Source organism: Onychomys torridus, chromosome 16 (assembly GCF_903995425.1).
Source record: "Onychomys torridus chromosome 16, mOncTor1.1, whole genome shotgun sequence".
Taxonomy (NCBI): domain Eukaryota; kingdom Metazoa; phylum Chordata; class Mammalia; order Rodentia; family Cricetidae; genus Onychomys; species Onychomys torridus.
This window is the reverse complement of record NC_050458.1, coordinates 49,790,757-49,810,528: the sequence shown is the minus strand read 5'-3', so window position 1 is coordinate 49,810,528 and position 19,772 is coordinate 49,790,757. Positions and strand designations below refer to the sequence as shown.

The following is a 19,772-nucleotide window of genomic DNA, read 5'->3' as shown; positions in this document are numbered from 1 at the left end:
TACCCACCAACCCCACAGCTCCCCAGAGTTTTCTTGAGTGTGATCAGAAGGAAATATTAGAAGGATTTATATTGTGGAGATAAACAGATAGAAAATAAAGGATAGCCTCGAGAGGGCCCGGAACCTTTTCCAACAAGTCCTGACTGTCTCTGCCCCAGGGTTTTTATAAAAATGCCAAGGGGGTGGAGCAAAGGACATCCTCCCGCAGCACAGCCAAGTGCAGACCATTTCAGACACCTGCACTCAGGCCCGTGGCCCTAATCATCCTCTATTCGGACCTACTGAGTAAAGCCAAGAGGAACCCGAAAATGGGCTCCCACAATGGTTCAGGCTTATTGCTAGCTAGCTCTAACATCTTAAATTAACCCATTTCTATTAATCGATGTATTGCCATGTGTCTTGTGGCTTTACTTCTGTTCTATTACATCTTGCTCCCCTGGCAACTTGCAGTGTCTCCTCAACTCCACCTTCCTTCCTTCCTTCCTTCCTTCCTTCCTTCCTTCCTTCCTTCCTTCCTTTCTTTCTTTTTCTTCTTATTTTGGTTTCTCAAGACAGGGTTTCTCTGTGTAGTTTTGTTGCCTGTCCTGGATCTCGCTCTGTAGACCAGGTTGGCCTCAAACTCCCAGAGATCCGCCTGGCTCTACCTCTAGAGTGCTGGGATTAAAGTCATGCAATGCCACCGCCCAACCCGACTCCACCTTCCTTCTCCCTGTGTCTATCTTGGATTTCCCACCTGGCTGTCTCCTGTGTTGCCATAGGCCAAAACAGCTTCTTTATTTAACCAATAGTAGCAACACATATTCACAGTGTACAGAAAGACCATCCTGTCCAGGCGGTGGTGGTGCACTCTGTGAGTTCAAGGCCAACCTGGGCTACCAAGTGAGATCCAGGAAAGGCACAAAGCTACACAGAGAAACCCTGTCTCGAAAAACCAAAAAAAAAAAAAAAAAGAAAGACAGAAAGACAGAAAGAAAGAAGGAAAGACCATCCCACTTATCCCACTTATTGTTAACTCTTGAGCCTCAGAGGCAACACTTTGAGAAACGATTTGGCTCAAGAGTGTTAATATTCTGACCTGCCCCCTTGAAGTCCCGCCCCTCGGGGTCGCCCTGCGGCTTGACTTAAAAGCCTCATTTTAAGGAAAATCTCCTCCCCTTCCCCTCTTCCGCTCTCTCCCCCATTCCCACGAGGCGTGCACACCTCTGCTTTCTCTCCCTTCTCTTTCTTCCGTGTCTCCCTCTTCCTGTCTTCCTCTTCATCTATTATAATGAACTCTCCACGTGGATGCAGCACCTGGGTGTGAATGACTTTCCATGTGCTCCCCCCACCCACCCCCCACTGCATCTGCCCAGCATGTTTTCACCCAGACGTGGGATACCCTGGCTTGGCCACTGGGAGTTCCCCACTTGTGCAAATTCATAACAATGACCTTACGGATGGACTGATCCGTTGATGTGTCCATAACATGATGGGCTACTGGGACTCAATATTGGAAGAGAGACGTAGTTGAAAGGAGTAGATCTCTGGGGTATGCTCTTGGAACGACAGCCTCTTCCTGGTATCTCTCTCTCTCCCACTTTCTCCCCTCTCTCACCCGATCTTCTTTCGCCACCGTGAGGTAGCATCCTCTCTCCACCTCGCCCTCTCTGTCATGACATCCTTCCTCATCCCGTGCGAGCCAGGTAACCACGGGCTAGGACACTGAATGGCCAAACTAAAAATTTCCTCTTTTCAGTTGACTCCCTCGGGTATTTCGTTATTGCAACAGAAAGCTCCATGATACACCATCCTCCACAGGGCAGCCAAGTGGGCTTTGTCAAGCTTACCGTCTACCTGAAACTATTTCACGGTCTGCTATCACATTCCAAATGAAAGCCACCGTACCACAGTGGGAGGCTTTGAGGCCTCTGGCACACTGACCTTGTTTATTTCAACTCTTTCAACCATTAGGCCACACCCTCTTGCTGACCTTGAGGGTGCTGACCTTGAGGGTGCTGAACACTGGCAAAGTTCGGTCTCTGCAGTATTCCTGCACAGAACAGGTGTCCAGTGAATACTGTTGCCCGACTCCCTCTTCCCCTTGCATTGTGGGGGATGGGGGGGCACAGAAATGAATCTGACGCCTTCCTGCCCTCCAGCGGCTCAGTCTGGGTCCACACCCATCAGTGGACCATCACGAGCCTGTGCAGGATTTTTGTAATAAGCTGCCACACACAGGGTGGCTTATGAAAGACAGAAATCTACTTCTTATGGTTTTGGAAGCTGAGATCAGGGTGGCTGCATGACACAGTTGTTTTGAGACTCAGTCCTTAAATCTTTTCATGACAGGCGCTCTCAGAACTGGGGCTTACATGCCCCCCACCCCACCCCTGACTCCACGTCCTTTTTTCTCAATACTTCTCTCTTGTAGCCCAGGTTGTCCTCAAACTCACTATGTTGCCCAAGACCATCATGAACTCCTCAGCTTCCTGCCTCTTCCTCCTGAGCACTGGGATTACAAGCATATGCCACCACGCCAACTCTGGGCTCTTTTAGAAGGACATTGATCCCAATGGTGAGGACCCCAACTTTAACAGCAATCACTCCAAAACTTCCAAAGACCCCCACCCTGATATCACTCATTGAGTCAAGAGTTCAACATGTGAGTGAGGTGAGAGGCACAGGCATGTTATGTTCTGCAGTGCCCTGGGAAAAAAAGAGTCTAGTCACTAGCGTGTGTGTGTTGGGGGTGGGTGGGGGTGCTTCCTTCAGCTGTAAGTAACTTTCCTACTGTAAACAGCTCCTGAGATCCTCTTCCAGTGATGAGGGGTGGGCTGGGACTTGTTTTGCACACCCGCAAGGGGGAAGCATCTTGGTATGTGGCTCAGAAAAGAGAAATGAGTCTTTTGAACCCAGACCCAGAGCAGGGACAGTTTCTTTTCATGCACGAATGAACACAGGCAGACCTGACACCCTCCCTGCTCCCTGTATATCCTGCAGCCTCTTAGGCTTGCTCTGTGACAGTCTGATTCGCTCACTCCTCATCTTCCTGCTGCTCTGGGAACCTGTAATGTACATTGCACTATTCAGTTGTCATGTGCCATCTAAACTCTGGAAGCTGGCTGTCATCCCCATCCCATTTCAGATTCCAGTGTGGTTGTCTAGAGAATCCTCCAAGACCTATCCTGTGATAGGCTGCCGCCCTAACTGTGACAGGAAGGATGGAACAGCTAGGACACAAACCATTCCCCCAGGGGTTACTACTGTTTATCCCAAGTTATAAAAATACCTGCAGCGGGAAAGGGGGAAGCCTGGCCTTGGAGAGACTGCCAGCTCCAGCTGACTGCCTCATCTTAATCAAACTGCCCCCCCCCCAACATCCATTCAGTCTGCTGGATGTCGAGAGGACCCAATTTGATGACATCATCTTGCTCTCTTGCTACTTATTCTTCCAATTGGAAGCCTCACCTGAAGGGGTCCTCTACTCTGCCCAGGGCTCTCTTGGGAAACCCAAGCTGGCTACTTAAAGGGGCTTCTCTAGTCGGTTCCTGCTGGGTGTTCTGAGCTCCTGATTTGATAATGTTTTACTTTCTAACTACCTATCAATCATCTATCTATCTATCTATCTATCTATCTATCTATCTATCAATCTACCTATCTATCATCGGTCTACCTATCATCAATCTACCTATCTTTCTCTCTACCTAGGTATCATCTCTCTATTCATCATCTATAATCTATTTATTTATCTCCTATCTATCATTTATCTACCATCTATCCATCCATCTATCTACCTATATATCATCATCTCTAATCATCATCTATATATCCATTATCTATCTACCTGTCTGTCTGTCTGCCTATCTATCTATCTATCTATCTATCTATCTATCTATCATCTGCCTATTCTCTCTCTCTCCCCCCTCCCTCCCTCCCTTCTCCCTTCCCTCTCTCTATTTTTATTTAGTCTTTTACTTTGGCTTGCCATCTACTTAATAAACTCAACTCACTCTAAACTGAAAGCAAAGATCATTCTCCAGAAGGTACAGAACAGAGGCCATGATGATGCCCACAGGGAGAGTGGTTTAGGAAGCTAGGTCAGGTTAGCTTTGTAACAGCCCAGATCCAGCAGCCCATTTAACAGATGGGGAGACTCGGGGTTGAGAGCTGAGTAACTCACACGTTCTCAGCACCATAGTTTAGACAACAGTGTCCCCACCTCCAGAAATCCAATCCCTCAATGTGATGTTACTCACATAGCCACCCCCTGCTTGTGCTTTCATTCCAGACACTGTCACTTAAAATTTTATTAAGCATTTTCATGAAGTCAGACCAACAAGCCTTGCTTTGCCTTTGGTCCAGTCACAGCATCAACACCATCACCGCAGACCGCAGACCGCAAGACCAGGCTGAGAGGAGACCACGACCTGGGGCTGGGGCTTGTCTCAGTCCTGGAGCTTGCTGGTGAACACTTCGGCTCTGTCTAGGGGTGGGCCCCGGTTCACAGACGTGTAAGAAGGCTCAGAGGCCCCCAGGGTCTTGGGGACAGCCTCCTGGGTGATCTGTGAGTCATGTGTTGTTTCCCCATCAGAGCTGCCCATGTCCCTGACAGAGAGAGAGAGAGAGAGAGAGAGAGCCAGGGTTAGGGGAGCCAAGCAAACCTGGACCCCTGCAGCTGCTCAGGGCCTTAACTTCGATAGTACACTGCCTTTGAGGATGTAATCTCAACAAACAGTATGTTTGTAGCCCTTGTGGTGTGTGAGGCCTTGGGAATAAGGGAAGTGTCACCCTTCTTGAAATTATGAGGATAGTGTCATGTCTGTGAGCTGGAGCATTGGAGGCCATTGTTCCAGGTCCTCAAAGTGTCCTGATCATCAAGGGAGACAGATCACAGTTAACAGTGATCACACAGAGTGGACAAGAGCAGGTGGAAGGCTTCCGGAGGAGGAGGCAGATACTCTGATCCTGAAGGAGGGTCATGGGTAGAAAGAGGCACATGGGATGAAACAGGAAGGGAAAGAAAGACATAGCCACGTCCAGCTGCCAGCCAGACAGCGACTTTTTGTTGTCCGCTGCCATTTACCATGGGTGCTTCGTTAACTTCAATGCCGGCGGACAATTGGGTTTCACTGCCTCTCTCTGGGCCCATTGCTGGCAGCTTCTGGGGCCCAGTTATTGTCACCTACTCAGACAAGCTTTCCCATCTGCTTCCCCACCCTCACTAGGACCCCTGCCAGTGTCCCGAACCCCTCTGAGTTCCCTCAGCTTGCTGGGGCTGGGATCCATCCTGTGCCATGAGCTTGCTCTTGCTGAACCCTCCTCCAGGAAGGCAGCCTGCTGCTGCTTCAAGCCCTCTCTTTCCCGTTGCTTCCAGATTCCCAGTGAGCACACTGCAGGCTTGGGGAAGGAGAGTGTTGATTCATGTCCTGCTCCCCCCCCCACACACTGAAGTCAGAGACCGGGGTTCTAGGCACAGGCTTCGACCCTGAGATATCCTCCCCACTAGCAGGCCTCAGTTTCCCCACCTAAATGGGTGAGTTAAAATAACAGCTCCCAGGAAGTGCTCTGAGGGCTTCACAGGGTTAATTCCAGGTGACCTTTACCATTCTGTTGTGCTTATTAATGTCATCTTCATTTTTCCAGATGGGAAATCCAAGGTCCTGGACGCCTTGCTGAGGTCATACAACTCCATCACAGCTAAAGCTCGTCTCTCTCTCTCTTTTTTTTTTTTTTTTTTTTTTTTTTTGTGGGATGTTGGGATTGAACCCAGAGCCTCCTACATACTAGACTGTGGTGGTATTGTGTTCCCCGAAATAAACTTATCTGGGGTCAGAGAGCAGAACGACCACAATATTAAACATGAGAATGGGCAGTGGTAGCACACGCCTTTAATCCTAGCATTTCAGAGACAGAAATACCTCTGGATCTCTGAGTTCAAGGCCACATTGGAAACAGCCAGGCAAGGTGACACATGCCTTTAATCCCAGAAATCCAGCCTTTAATCCCAGGGAGTGATGGCAGAAAGTAGAAAGATATATAAGGCGTGAAGACCAGAAACTAGAAGCATTTGGCTGGTTAAGCATTTGGCTGGTTAAGCTTTTAGGCTTTGGAGCAGCACAGTTCAGCTGAGAGCCATTGGGATGAGGACACAGAAGCTTGCAGTCTGAGGAAACAAGACCAGCTGAGGAACTGGCGAGGTGAGGAAGCTGTGGCTTGTTCTGCTTCTCTGATCTTCCAGCATCCACCCCAATAACTGGCCTCAGGTTTGATTTCATTAATAACTACCTTTAGGATTCCTGCCACACCAGACAAGTGCTACACTGAGCTACACTCCCAGCCCAAGAACTGAGATATAAATGGCCCACTGCCCACAACCTGGAATGCACCGGAGTCCTTCCCTCCCGTTGTGAATGACCTGACCTTGCAGTGCCTTGGTTCTGCTTGCCTTCACCAGGGCCATGGCAGGGAGCCCCTGGCTTCCACTCCCTGACCTGTCTCCTCTTTCCTGGGGAGGGTGTTGTTGCTCTGTCTCCAGGCTCGGGCCCTCCCCGCTGGCAGTACTCACACAAAGCTGAGGATGATGGCTCCGGCGAAGCCCACAAGCAGGAAGAAGGGTAGGGAGCCCAGAATGGAAGTAATGACAATCATGCCACCGCTCCGCCGGCCCGGCCACGTGTCGATGGCTGAGTAGGGGGTAGCTGCGGAGGACCACAGCCACTTACTCCCCAGAAAACTCCCCAGCCTGGATCTTCTTCCAGGGACAGGGGTCCCCTGCCCTGGCTGTCTGGAATCCAGGGTGACTTACGTACCCAGGGCAGTAACTGCTCTTCCCAGGCTTTGGCCCAATGGCCTGTCTGTCCCTCATCCCCTTCTGTAGTCTACGTGTTTCTGTTTACTTCCTCTGCCTGCCTAAGGTTAGGTATGTACTAACTCAAGACTTCCGGTGGCATAGATGGCATACACACTCTAAACAAAATACAGTTGAGCAAAGGGCTCAGAGGGGATGTGGTTCTCCATCTTTCTGGCTAGTGTTACCCTTGGAAACAATGGACAGGTCCGACAGTGAGCAAGCGATTTGTGGCACTGTCCCTGGAGACAGATCCGTGGAGATGTGACTCTGAGTTCACACTCCACTCTGGTACCCCAGGTCTAGGGGGTCCTGTATGCACACCCCAGAGGCCAACCCTTAGGATTGACTCCAGAAGTGCTGGGCCTGCTGACTCCACCAGAGTTTCTAGAGGGATCCCACCAAGCTAGCCAGGCAAGGAGGTGGAGGTGCCCACTGTGTGAGGGCCGGAGGCCAGGCTTAGAGCTGGGACTCAGCTCCAAGGATCTCAAGGCCATTTCAGCAAGAGCACACTGGAGGTGTGGCAGGGAAGGAGCATGGGTGGGGGTCACTCGGCAGCACAGACATGCCACATATACCCACAGACATATAGCAAATACACCATACTTATGCACACTACACTCATTACACACTCATAGATGTATACCACACACCTCATACCCCATGATCACACAAAACCACAGACACACACCACACACTCGGACTCACTAGTAATTCAGTCATACCCACAGCCATGTACACTCACACACTCATCCACCCACCAAGGTACTGCACATTCCACCACGTTCCTCACTGGTGTGTGAGTTCAGGCAACCGTCTGGAGCCCCAGCCTGCCTCATGTGGCCCTAGCCCTGCTGGGGCTGGAGTAGGAGGCAGAAAGTTTCTGTGCTGGAGTCCCATACAGTCAGGTTCATCTGGTCTATCTCTGCTGAGCATGGATGCTCCCTGGACCTAAGTCTGTGTGACCCTGTACCCTAGTGGCACTAGAGGGTAGTGCAAGCAGGACCTCAGTTGCTCTGCAGTCTCCTAGCCCCTGCTGCCTCCCTCAAGGGTACAAGGGGCTCTGAGTAAGGAAAGACATGGTTCTTCTTGAGTTCCTTCACTTAGTGCCCAGTCTCTGTACTGTCATGGATCCTTGCTATCGTGAGGATCCACAGGGCCGCCCGTCTCTGAATCCAGACAGGTGATCTTGACTCTAGTGCATCCAACCTGGGCCAATCTCAAGCATGGAAGAGAGAAGGGATGGTTCAGATGAAAATATCTCAAGAAGCATTGTATTAAACAGCTCAATGGCCAGGTGCTTGTGAAACTTTCCCCAGGGACAGCTAACCCTCCTCTTGATCAATCCTTGGCCCTGCATTCCTGGATATGTCCCTAAGGAGTATGCCAGAACTGACCTTCATGACCACCACGCCCCAGCATGCACTTACGCTGGTTGGTACGGATGGGATCCGACCATAGTGTCTGGTCCTGCACCAAGCCTGTGGACATGTTGACGAGGACATATTTGAACCTGGAAGAAGATGGATTAAGAGTGACTTTCCTCTATCCTGTGCGCCCAGCCACAGGAAACAGGAAGGAGGAGAATCATGGGGGACACACAGGAAAACTTCCAGGAGACGGCTGTGGGTGGAGTCAGGACAACAGAAGGATGCTGGACTTGACCTCATATCCCCTGGATCCTCCTCCAGCTTGCCTGCACCTGCTTTGGACAGCCTTCAGGATTGGGGCTGTTGCTCAGCATTCCTCTGGGAGTACCCTAACCCCTTTTATTTCATGTGTCTTTAGCACCCTTGCTGGGTGTTAATCCATAATCCTCTAAGTAGCTCTGGTCCTTGGAGTCACAAAGAGAATTAGAAAACCAGCCTGATAGCATCCATCGCCAGCTCCCAGTTCCCTTGGTTACCTTGGATCAGAGCTGTTTTAGGTGCAAGACTCCCCCAAACAAGGGCTATTAATCAGAAGGGAAGACCAAGAGAGATGGTAAGCTCTGTAGCCCACTTAAGCCCCAGTTTAAACAGTGGCTTGGATAGACTGATAGTCTGTGATGAGGACCAATTCTTCTACAGCCTGTAGCTTAGTGACCCTTAAAATTAAAGCCCCTTTAGGGGCTGGGACTGTAGCTCAGTGGAAGGGCACACGTTTAGCATGTGCGAAGCCATAGCAATACACGCACCCTTCATTCAGGCAGTTCGGGAGTTCAAGCCTAGCCTGAGCTACGTGAATGCCTGTCTCAAAACAGAAGAGGGGCTGGGGAGGAGAAAGGTGGGGAGGGAGGAAGGAAAGAGAGAAGGGAAGAGAGGGTGGGTTTCAAACTGTTTGCAGAGCAGGTGCCTAGCAGGGTCCTGTCGGGCCTCTGTGTACCTGCTGCAAACCAGGGAGCCTACCCTGCCTGACACCTGGTCCCTGTGCCAAAGCTCTGGGAAGTGTGGCTTCCCCCATTTTGTCCCCTCCCTGGGTCTTCGGTTCTCTCAGGGTTGTTCACACTCACCTGTACTCAGTAGCTGCTGACAGGGGTGGGTTGCAGAGGCCCTGGAAATTGGGGTCCCAAAGACAGGTCCCGTTGTTGCCCACCCTGACTAGGTATGCATTCAGGATCTCTGAGGCTTGGTTCACATCTCCAACAGCGTCCAGGCTGGGCAAGTCACCACAAGGGGTCAGGTCAAAGGCCGCAGCTTTGTAGGGGCCCGACCGCCCACCCTGGGTTTGCCGGAAGGTGGCACTCAGTGGAGTCCCAGCGCTGTCCTGAACAGACACATTCCTGGAGCTGGCTGCAGAGGCAGTGCTGGGAGTCAGGACCCTGGCCACCCCAACTCAGTGACAACCACTCAGTCACCCATCAAACACCCCAAGCCCAAGTCTACCCAGGTTGGCTCTGGACACTAGGATGATTGGCACACACAAGCTCGGTGGTAACAGTGCAGCTGGCCCAGGAGCATTTCACTGTGAGGTGGTGGGTTCATCTCTCACTCACTCTGTCTTCCAATGCCCTGTAACCCCCAGCTCAACAGACCTCTGCCACCTGTAGCTGGCAGCCCTGGATTCTTTCCCCTATAACACAGGAAGGGTGGGATAATGCTAAGGTGCATGTGGCTGGACCCATATTGGATCTCACCTTTCTTCTTTACTACATGGGTGACCTTAGACCTATTACTTGGCATCTCTTGCCTTTGGGCTTCTGTGAAATGGCAGAAAAAGACCACCAGGGTGCCCACAAATCAGGCTTGCTGACAGGATGGAAGGCTGGGAAATGCCAGAAGGCTGTTACTGGGTACCTGGTCCCCAAACCCAGGAGCTTGCATTGAAGGGCTGTGGGCTGGGTCAGGGGGAGCAAACCTGGGGAAAACCCTGAAATGAGCTGGGTTCAAAGGCCAGTGAGATCAGAATATAACTGTAGGAGCCCCAGAGAGGGGACCCCACCCACCTCTGCCTTGATGCCCTGCTCTACCATAATAATGTGCAAGCTGCTTGCGGGCGTTGGCAAGGCAGGTCCTCAGAACTTGATGTGTCTCCCCACTACCAGCCTGGATGCCAGGACAAGTGCAGGTCTGGGGCCACACCCAAAGTGGTGTCAGTGTGTGCATGGGCAGTGATGAGCAAGGGGGTCCTGGACCTTCACAGGCATGCAAGGTCCCATCACCCAGCTCCCTCTTCCTCCTCCCTGTGGACTGTCCAGGACCCTTTTAGAGGGAAACAGGTTCCTTACCTGAGTCGACCATGGCATAGAGGTAAACCTCGTAAGTGCCGCTGAGTGGCTCTGAGCTATCGAACATGCACAGAGGTTTCTCCAAGGCCACGGTGGTGAGGGTGGGGTTGTTGGTGGCAAAGGTCACACTGGCCAGTTGGGGCTGCAGGTTCACAGCTGGTGAAGGTGATGAGGGTGAGAACTGACCTCTGGGCACAGGTGTATCTGAGCACTTGCTGCATGTCCTGCACTGTGATTGGCTTTCCCAATGGGCCAATCCATGAACTTCTCGCAGAGATAATCACTGCTCCTGTGCCCACTCTGCTGGTCACCCTAGCCAGATACATCCCCACCCCACCCCAGCTGCCCTCTCTCTGTCTCTATAAGGTCTCTCTATCCGAGGGCCCTTCCCCCTCCACCCCACTCTTTTCACTTGAACCCTCTATTCTAACATGCAAACCAAATCCGTTTTCCTCCCTCTGGCTCCCCACTGGCCTCCCACGTAGCCCAGTCTCTCGGGAAAAACAGTGAGATCCAGACGTTCAGGACTCTTCCATGTATACTCTCAACTTCAACCCCTGCAGGCTCCCTCTCACGCCACACCTGCCTCAGCCACAGGGATCAAAAAATCAATCCCAGTGTGGGCCATTCCTCCCACTCCAGGTACTTGCCCCTTCACCTCCCCCAGCCCAGGGGTTGCCACATGTCTGCTCTCTGGCAACACCCCTCAGAAGGTCGAGGCCAGCCCATGGACGGGCGCTGGGATTCCCATCAAAGGAAACACGTAAATGTTGGCTGCTTCTCTTACTACAGCTGCTAACATCTGTGTCCCTATTGCCGGGAATCATAGACCTCCTAAATGAGGTTCCCAGTGCCACTCCATGTCTCTGCTCCTCTCGGACCTCCCTGGACACACCCCGCCGTTCTCATCCCCTGCTTACTCCAGCCACACTGCAGGCATCCGAGGGCCAGCAGGGCCCAGAGCAGGAGCATCGCCCCCGAGAGCCTCACCAACGCGCTCCAACCTGCGAGCCCACAGCTTGCGGGGCGCAGCCCTGAGCACCTGCCACCAGCAAGGGCACGTCCCACCCATCTTAAACCGGCCAATCCAAAGCCTCTCGGTGCGATATTTGCATACAGCCCTGCCCTGGGCTCCTCCCACCAGTGCTGTTCTAGGGACCATTAACTAAGGCTCCCAACCATCCTTTCGCCTTCTGCAAAGCTCCTACTGCGTGCTGGGGCAGAGGTTAAGCTTTTACAGTTGCCTGAGACATCCTCATTTTGGGAGCCTCAATTTCTATACTGTAAAGTAGAGACACTAATTTCAATACGCATGAGCTCATACTAAGTGCCAGATCCTGGTAGAATTAACAATTATGGAAAAATGAAGTCCTGGATGATGGTTCTTTTCTGTTCACAGACCATGCACGACAGAGGCTCAGAGAGACTGAGACGGGGCAGGAACCAGTGGGACCAGACCAAGGGCTGCTTCAGACGAACGGAGTAGGGTCTTTAACCCCTCACTGCTTCCTGAGAAGCAGTGGACAATCGTGATGGTGGGCTGGAGTGCAGCTCAGCGGTAGATGCTTGCATAGGCCAAGTAAGACACTGGGCCGTTGTCCCCCAGCAGAGCTCAAGTGGGGGGAAGAAACCCTGTTCTTTTCCGTGGTGCCTCTTCTGCTGATGGATCCTTCAAGATGAAGCTGAACATCTTCCCAGCCACTGCTGTCAGAGCTCTCTGATGAATGCCAATGCCACTGGTCCCATGAGAAACACATGGTCCCTGAAACAGGACCGACTCCCTGAGTACGCCCTGGGTGAAGAGTGGAAGGGTTATGGGCTTCCAGTCTGTGGTGGGGACAACAAACAAGGTTTCCTACGAAACAAGGTGTCTTGACCCATGGCAGAGAGCTCCTGCCGTTGAGGAAGGGGCATTCTTGTTACAAACCAAGGAGAATGGGAGAGAGGAAGTGCAAGTGTGTTCACAGATGTCTTGTGGAAGGTTGTCAATCAGACTGTTCCTGTAAGAGACAGGGGTGGGGTGGATATTTTTGGACTGACAGATTCTACAGTTCTGATGTTGGCAAAATCTGCCCACTTCTCATCTCTCTAAAGAAGATGATGTCCGCCAGGCAGTGGTGGTACACACCTTTAATCCCAGCACTCAGGAGGCAGAGCCAGGCAGATCTCTGTGAGTTCAAGGCTAGCCTGGGCTACAGAATGAGTTCCAGGAAAGGGTCCAAAGCTACACAAAGAAACCCTGTCTCGGAAAAAAAAAAAAAAAGAAAGAAAGAAAAGAAAAGAAAAGAAAAGAAAAAGAAGATTATGATGATGATGTCCATGAGAGTATTGTCAGGAAGCTCTTAAACAAAGAGGGTAAGAGATCCAGAACCAAAGCACCCAGACTCGGCATCTTGTCACTCCACAGAGCCTGCAACACAAACACCAACGTACTGCTCTGAAGAAACAACACACTAAGGCAAACAAGGAGGAGGCTGCAGAATGTGCTAAAGTGTTGGCCGCAAGAATGAAGCAAATCAAAGAAAAACGCCAGCAACAGATTGCCAGGAGACGTGGGCTGTCCTCGCTGAGAGCTTCTATTTCTGAGTCCAGCGAAATAAGTCTTTAAAGGAACAAATAAATGATCAGACCTTGAAAACAGAAATGAGAGAGATGAGGGGCTCTTCACCTAAATTAACCAGTTCCCTCCAGTGTCGGGAATCTATGCACATCTCCAAATGCATCTTAAATCAATTGTATATGCAAGACATACAACTCCACAAGCATTTGTGGGGGGGGCCAGGAAATGAATAAAGTGTGGAATGGGTAATATTATCATGAATAAAGTGTGGAAACTGGATCTGGGTGAATTTGCAAGCGGCTATCCCAGGCCTTTCTTGGAGAGAACTCTAAGAACACGATTCCTGAGACAGAACCCAGAACCTTACTGGTAAATTGCTGGTGGTGGGGAGGGAAGGGCAAATTCTGTGGTGTCCTAGCTCTGACGTTGTGCTTGCTAGAGAATGAGGAAGCTTTGGGATGGAGACAGAACTCTACAGAGCAAAACAGGGCAAGGAAGATGGGCCCATTGGTGAAGTGCTTGCCTTGTATGCATGAGGGCCTGAGTTCAAATCCCCAGCACCCATGTAAAATGCCAGGCTCAGTGGCACAGCTAGAATTCCAGTTCTGAGGAGGCAGAGACAGAAGGATACCTGGGATTCGCTGACCAGCTAGTCAAGACGAGCCCCAAGTTCAGTGAGAGACTCTGCCTCAAAAACAATGTATGGTATATAGAGGAAGACACCTGATACTGACCTCTGGCCTGCACTTGCAAACACACATGCACATGCTTACAACACACACACACACACACACACACACACACACACACACACACACAAGTAAATAAGCAAAATGTTGGGTTTTTGTTTTTGTGTTTTACCTTTTCTGACCACTTAAGAGAGCCCAGTTGCTTTAACACTCCTACCCTCCAAACCTCACCCCTGCAAAGAGCATAGTTAAAATGCTTACATTCTAAAGTCCACTTCCTGCAAAGGTCCCCAGGCCCGGATGGGCAAGGCAGTAGGAGCTGGACTTTTGAAATCCGTTGAAGAATGGTGAACATATGTCAAAGGAGCCAGTCTAGACCGGCTTGAAGAGGCCCCCATCACCCAATCTGAGGAACTTTGCTCACAAAATAAACAAAGGTGGTAATATTTTACATTTAGCCCATTTGATAAAATACAGGTCCGTGAGTCAATACTGACTCTGTACAGAGATCTGGAGAGACTAGCTTAAGGAAGTGTGACCTAGCCAGGCATCACTGGACAGACAGACAGCAAGGGCTTCCTGGACTTACGTAGTGGGGACACTACGCAGTGTCCTGTTCCCAAAGTTTAACCTGGGTCTACTTAGCAGGAAGCAAACAGATGAGAACTGAGGGCATGCAGTGCCTATGGACACCAAGCCAACTTCTGGCTTAGTCATCTAATAACAAGCAACCTATCCAGGCACCGTGGCACATGCCTATAGTCCCAGCACTAAGGCGAAGAAGTTAGGAGGATCTCAAGTTTGAGGCCAGCCTGAGCTGCCCGAGTCTCCAAATCCAAAGGCTGGAACTGCAGCTTAGTGGTAGAGCACTTTGCCTAGCATACACAAGGCCCAGGTTCTGCCTCTAGTGCACACAGACGCACACACAGAGGAATGCATGGTGCACACTATTATAATCTCTGTGATAGGGGAAACTGTTAGCATGTGATGCATATTAAATAACAATAGCGCATAGAAGTTACATTTCTGGCTCAGGTGCTTGCTGCTAAGCCTGACAACCCAGGGTCTGATTCCTGGGATCTATATCTGACAGGGATGCAGAGATTCCTGATTGATTGATTGATTGATTGATTGGTTTTTTTAGACAGGGTTTCTCTATGTACCCCTGGCTGTCCTGGAACTTCCTCTGTAGACTAGGCTGGCCTCAAACTCACAGAGATCATCAGCCTGCCTCAGAGTACTAGGACTAAAGAAGGCATGTGTCACCACCCACCTGGAGGGATCCAGATATTCTAAATTGAGGCTTATGACCTTTATTTTATATGACTATTGGAACAGTGGACCCTAAGAAACTGGATTTCCCCCAGGAATCTCACTTTAGAAAGAGAGAAAGCTCAAACCCAGGGCTGACCAGAGGGGACGTTTCTCTCCGGTCCAGAAGTTCATAACTTGTCAGCCTACCTTATAGACGAGACAATGATAGGTCAAGGGTGCATGGGACCATGGCTTGACCCAGACTGCTTAGCTCTGTATAGTGTTGGTCTCTACTGAAACTCTAACCTCTCTTCAGGACTCCTAAGATGAATCTGGAGCCACCGAATCTATGTCTCTCTACCCACTGCAGTCATGCTGAATAAATCTCATTTTCTGCCCTTCAATATTAATTTGGAAGTTTTAAATGCCTTATCAAGGACAGGGGCTTGAATTTGACTTGTTGGGGCACAGTCTGTGTCCCCAAATCTGGTAACAGTAAAAGGAGAGAATTGCCCCCCACAACACTACTGTGCCACCTACAGACACCTCTCACCCCAAATAAACAAACAAATAAATGGGAGAGAAAAAAAAAGTACAAGACAGAGTCTCACTATGTAACTCTGCTTGGCCTGGAACTTGTGATGTGGACCAGGCTGTCCTCGAACTCAGAGAGATCCACCTGCTTTTGCCTCCGGAGAGCTGAGATTAAAGGTGTGTACCACCAAGCCTAGCATGGAAAAACAATTTTTCTGTATTCTTTTAAAGAAGTTCAATTTTTATAGTGATGATGAGGTTATGCAAAAGGCACCACACGCTGTGGGGTACAAAGGCGAAGTGGCCTGAGTCAGACCGGATGAGAGAGAGGATAAAGGAAATGTGGCGCCTTGTCAACACTTGTAAATGGATATGAATTTGCACACCGCCGTTCTTGCAGCATTCCTAAAGGCTTGATTGACATGTTCAGTGTAAAAGTGCTGTGGGGGAAGGGCTGGGCTCTTGCCTAACATGCGTGAGATCCTGGGTTTACTTCCAGCAATATAAAAAAAGGGGGAGGGTGCTGGGGGAAGTTCCGTGTTCTCACCTCTCTGGGAATCAGTTTCCCTCTGTGAATGGGGTGGGGTTGGACACCCCTGGGTTCTGACCCGCAGGGTAGACAGCTTATCCTGGGCACCTAGGAAGTCCCAGCGATAGGCGCTCCAGAGCAGGGGTGGGGTCTCCTGCAAGGGTTTTTAGGGGCTGGCATTTCTGGTTTTGTGACTGTTTGTGCACCTGGAGTTTTATGGGGGCAGGGGGTCCTCGGGGTTGATCTCACTGGTGAGAGAGAGCAGGCCTGCAATTCCTTGACTTCTCCAGGCCCTGCTGTTTCCTATGAGAAAAACAAACAAAACATCTTCTCATCTCCTCCTTTGCCCAAAAAAGGAGAGAGCTTTGTGGGGGAAATATTTAAATAATAATCCGCAAAGGCCCAAACATGCTCAGCAAAATAAATAAAGCAAAACCTCCTTGGGTTTATAGTCAGGCCTCGGCTTTAAAGCCTGCTGGCTTTGGAGCTTGGCTGGGAGGTTCAGGAGTGATGTCAGCAAGCGCACTTGGGGGTAAATGATCTCAAAGGAGCGGGGACTAATGAAGATCCCCAGGCAAGTGTGACTCAGTGCCAGAGCACCATGAAAGAAGAAAGAATCATAGAATCATGCCCCTATGGCAGCTACAGCCCCATGTGGGCATTTCAAAGCCTTTTTGCAAAATAATAATATCTTGATTTATTGTTTTGTTTTGGTTTTGGTTTTGGTTTTTCGAGACAGGGTTTCTCTGTGCAGCTTTCGGTGCCTGTCCTGGAACTCACTCTGTAGACCAGTCTGGCCTCGAACTCACAGAGATCCGCCTGGCTCTGCCTCTGAGTGCTGGGATTAAATTTGTGCGCCACCACTGCCAGACTGATTTATTGTGGTTTTTTGTTTATTTGTTTGTTTATTCTTTGTTTTGTTTTGTTTTTGTTTTTGTTTTTGAGACTCACCACGGGACCTTGAACTCACAGAGATTCTCCTGCCTCTGCCTCCTGCCTCCTGCCTCCTACCTCTGGCTTTTTGGGTTTTTTTTAGGCTTTTCCCCCCCCCAGTGATAAATCCCAGGTCTCATGTAGCAGGCTGTCCTTAAACTCTGTCTGTAATGGAGGATGATGTTAAACTTCTGACAGCAGGCTTACCTAACAGCAGGGTATAAATCTGGCAGGAGGTGGAGACAGGAGGATCAGAAGTTCAGTCCGGCAGGACAGCAGTGGCACAGACCTTTAATCCCAGCACTCGGAAAGCAGAGGCATGCGGATCTCCATGAGTTGGAGGCCAGCCTGGGCTACAGAGTGAGTTTCAGGACAGGCTCCAAACGTACACAGAGAAACCCTGTCTAGAAGCTCACCCCCACCCCTACTCCCCAAAAAAAGTTCAGTCCGATTTTCCCTTTTCAACTAGAGATTCCAAGTGGCTGAGCTTCATTCTGCTTGTGATTTGGGTTACATACCAGGATGCAGCCAACTGCTTCCTGAACCCTAGCCTTCAGGACCAGTATGGGAGGGATCAGGAAGTTCAATGACAGGGAAAGGTTAAGAACAGCCCAGCCCTGTGCAGGCCTCCTCCAAGTTCAACACTGGCAGTTTGTGGGGTAGAAATTCTTGCCCCTGAGCTGCTTCTCCAAGAGCCAGAGAGATCTGCCACGTGGGTTTTACAAGCTAGGGAGGCTGGCTGCCAGGGATGTTGGGCAATGACCTTGGTGACTCCGAGGCTGTGGGATTCCATCACTCTAAGAAAACAGAAAGACATTGTGGGAAATGGGGGTCCTCACTTTGTAATAAGTGTTCTGGAAGCTCAGAACAGGCAAGTCTAAAGGCAAAAGATGGCTGGTGGGTCCATTTGGAGCAGCAGCGGTATTTATATTCCTAACACATTTCCCTGCTTGGACTCCACACTGGCTGAGTGCTTCAGGGAGGTACAATCTTCTCAGTGTCTAACACTGCTCCCCTGCCCAGAGTCCTCGTCCTATTGGTTCAGGACACAAAGCCTCACCTAATGCATATCCTGGGGCTCAAAAATGGCTCTTTTTCTTATCAGGGGCTCAGTTACAGAGACTTTGAACCCTAGAATGAGTACAGAGCTTCCAGACGTCTGGGAGCCAGCTACAGAAGACAGGGACCTAGCGCCTCCTGCCTGTCCTGCTTCTCTGCCGAGTTCTAACTGCACCTCCTGTGGAAAATGGACTATGATGATTTGTTTCCTACAACCCAAGAGAAGAAACTCAAAGTCCCAGGCTTCTGAGGGTCACACATCCTGCCGCTGCTTCGAGCATCTCCACATGGCTCTAACCAATCCCCTCTCTCTTGGGACTCAACCTTAGAAACACATCCACAAACTCCCTGACAGCTCAGCCCTTAAAAACAGCTCTTATGGCCAGGTGGTGGTGCTGACAGCTCAGCCCTTAAAAACAGCTCTTATGGCCGGGTGGTGGTGGTGCACACCTTTTATCCCAGCACTCGGGAAGCAGAGTCAGGCGGATCTCTGTGAGTTCGAGGCCAGCCTGGTCTACAGAGCGAGATCCAGGACAGGCACCAATACTAAACCAAGAAGTCCTGTCTTGAAACCTGCTCCCCTCCCCCCCCAAAAAAAACAAACCCACCAGCTCTTACAGAGGACCCAAGTCCCTTGTCAGTTGTCAACCTGAGAGAGCCGGCATCTAGAGTGGGTGTGCCTGTCCCAAGCAGCTCCCATTGGAGAGACCTATCTTGTCATCCGTGAGTTTTTCAAATCCAAGAGCAAAATCCCCTTGAGGGTAGACATAGTGGCTTGTGACAGTGACCCCATGTCCTGTGGGGTATGTAAGCTTGTCAATACTAGATGAGTGAAGAAGGTTTTAAAGGGACTGGAGAGATGGCTCAGAGGTTAAGAGCACTGGCTGCTCTTCCAGAGGACCTGGGTTCAATTCCCAGCAACCACATGGTGGCTCACAACTGTTTGTAACTCAAGTTCCAGTGATTCTAACTCCCTCATACAGACATATATGTAGACCAAACATGAAATACACATAACAAATTATAAGTAGACTTTTAAAAAATCAGTATAAATAGCATAGGGGGAAAAAGAAGTTCTTTGTGGATGTCAAGTTCATCTCAGGTCATGCCAGACAAGATGCCCAGGAAGGACCCATAGGACACCGGCACAGGCTGACCCTGGAGCAGAAGGGAGGGGAGTCTGTAAGTATAGTTTAAAGGTTGTGCTAACAGGTCACCACTGATGCATTAGATGTGGGGTCCAAATAAGGGGCCATCTAGAGGATCCAGGTCTGGCTGGAGGAGTCAGAGGGTGGGATTGGAACCTGCCAACTAAGAGAGGACAGGCATTAGCACAGATGTAGGGAGGGGGATCCAAGACCTACTGCTCCCTTTTGTACAGTAAAGGACCTGGAGTCTAGAGGGAGGTCAGACGTCAATGGTTTTCTCTTCCTGACAGTGTCCATCTGTGGGTCAGGAGCTGATTCTCAAGCCAGGGGCAGTCCCCGGAGGCAGCTTCTCCTGAGCAAAGGTGGGTTCACTGATTGACAATCTGATTTTTAAGCATCATGCCCTTGTCCTTACCTGCTGCCCCATCCCATGCTGGACATGTAGAGCTGAGGATGTCAGATTCACCACGACCCTGAGAAAGCCTACCTGACGAACCAGAAGAGCTTGTGGGTGGGGATCAGCAGGCTGGGCTA

The 19,772-nt window shown here is 50.4% G+C and overlaps 1 protein-coding gene across 1 annotated transcript; it reads right to left on the bottom strand.

The window, feature by feature from the left end:
- Positions 1-4,259: 4,259 nt before the first annotated feature.
- Upk3a (uroplakin 3A) lies at positions 4,260-11,545 on the bottom strand. Its single transcript, XM_036209031.1, has 6 exons — positions 11,453-11,545; positions 10,533-10,688; positions 9,318-9,597; positions 8,257-8,339; positions 6,545-6,677; positions 4,260-4,584 (listed from the first exon to the last, which is right to left on the bottom strand). Exons 1-6 carry the CDS (start codon positions 11,502-11,504, stop codon positions 4,425-4,427), a joined length of 864 nt encoding a protein of 287 aa, XP_036064924.1. The 5' UTR covers positions 11,505-11,545; the 3' UTR covers positions 4,260-4,424.
- Positions 11,546-19,772: the final 8,227 nt, after the last annotated feature.

Excerpts from the sequence above, each read along its gene's own strand:
- Upk3a (XM_036209031.1), bottom strand. The coding sequence starts at position 11,504 with ATGCTCCTGCTCTGGGCCCTGCTGGCCCTCGGATGCCTGCAGTGTGGC. Across the intron at positions 9,598-10,532 it reads CTATGCCATGGTCGACTCAG|CCAGCTCCAGGAATGTGTCT; the intron begins GTAAGGAACCTG and ends CTGCCTCTGCAG. Across the intron at positions 4,585-6,544 it reads GCCATCATCCTCAGCTTTGT|GGACATGGGCAGCTCTGATG; the intron begins GTGAGTACTGCC and ends TCTCTCTGTCAG.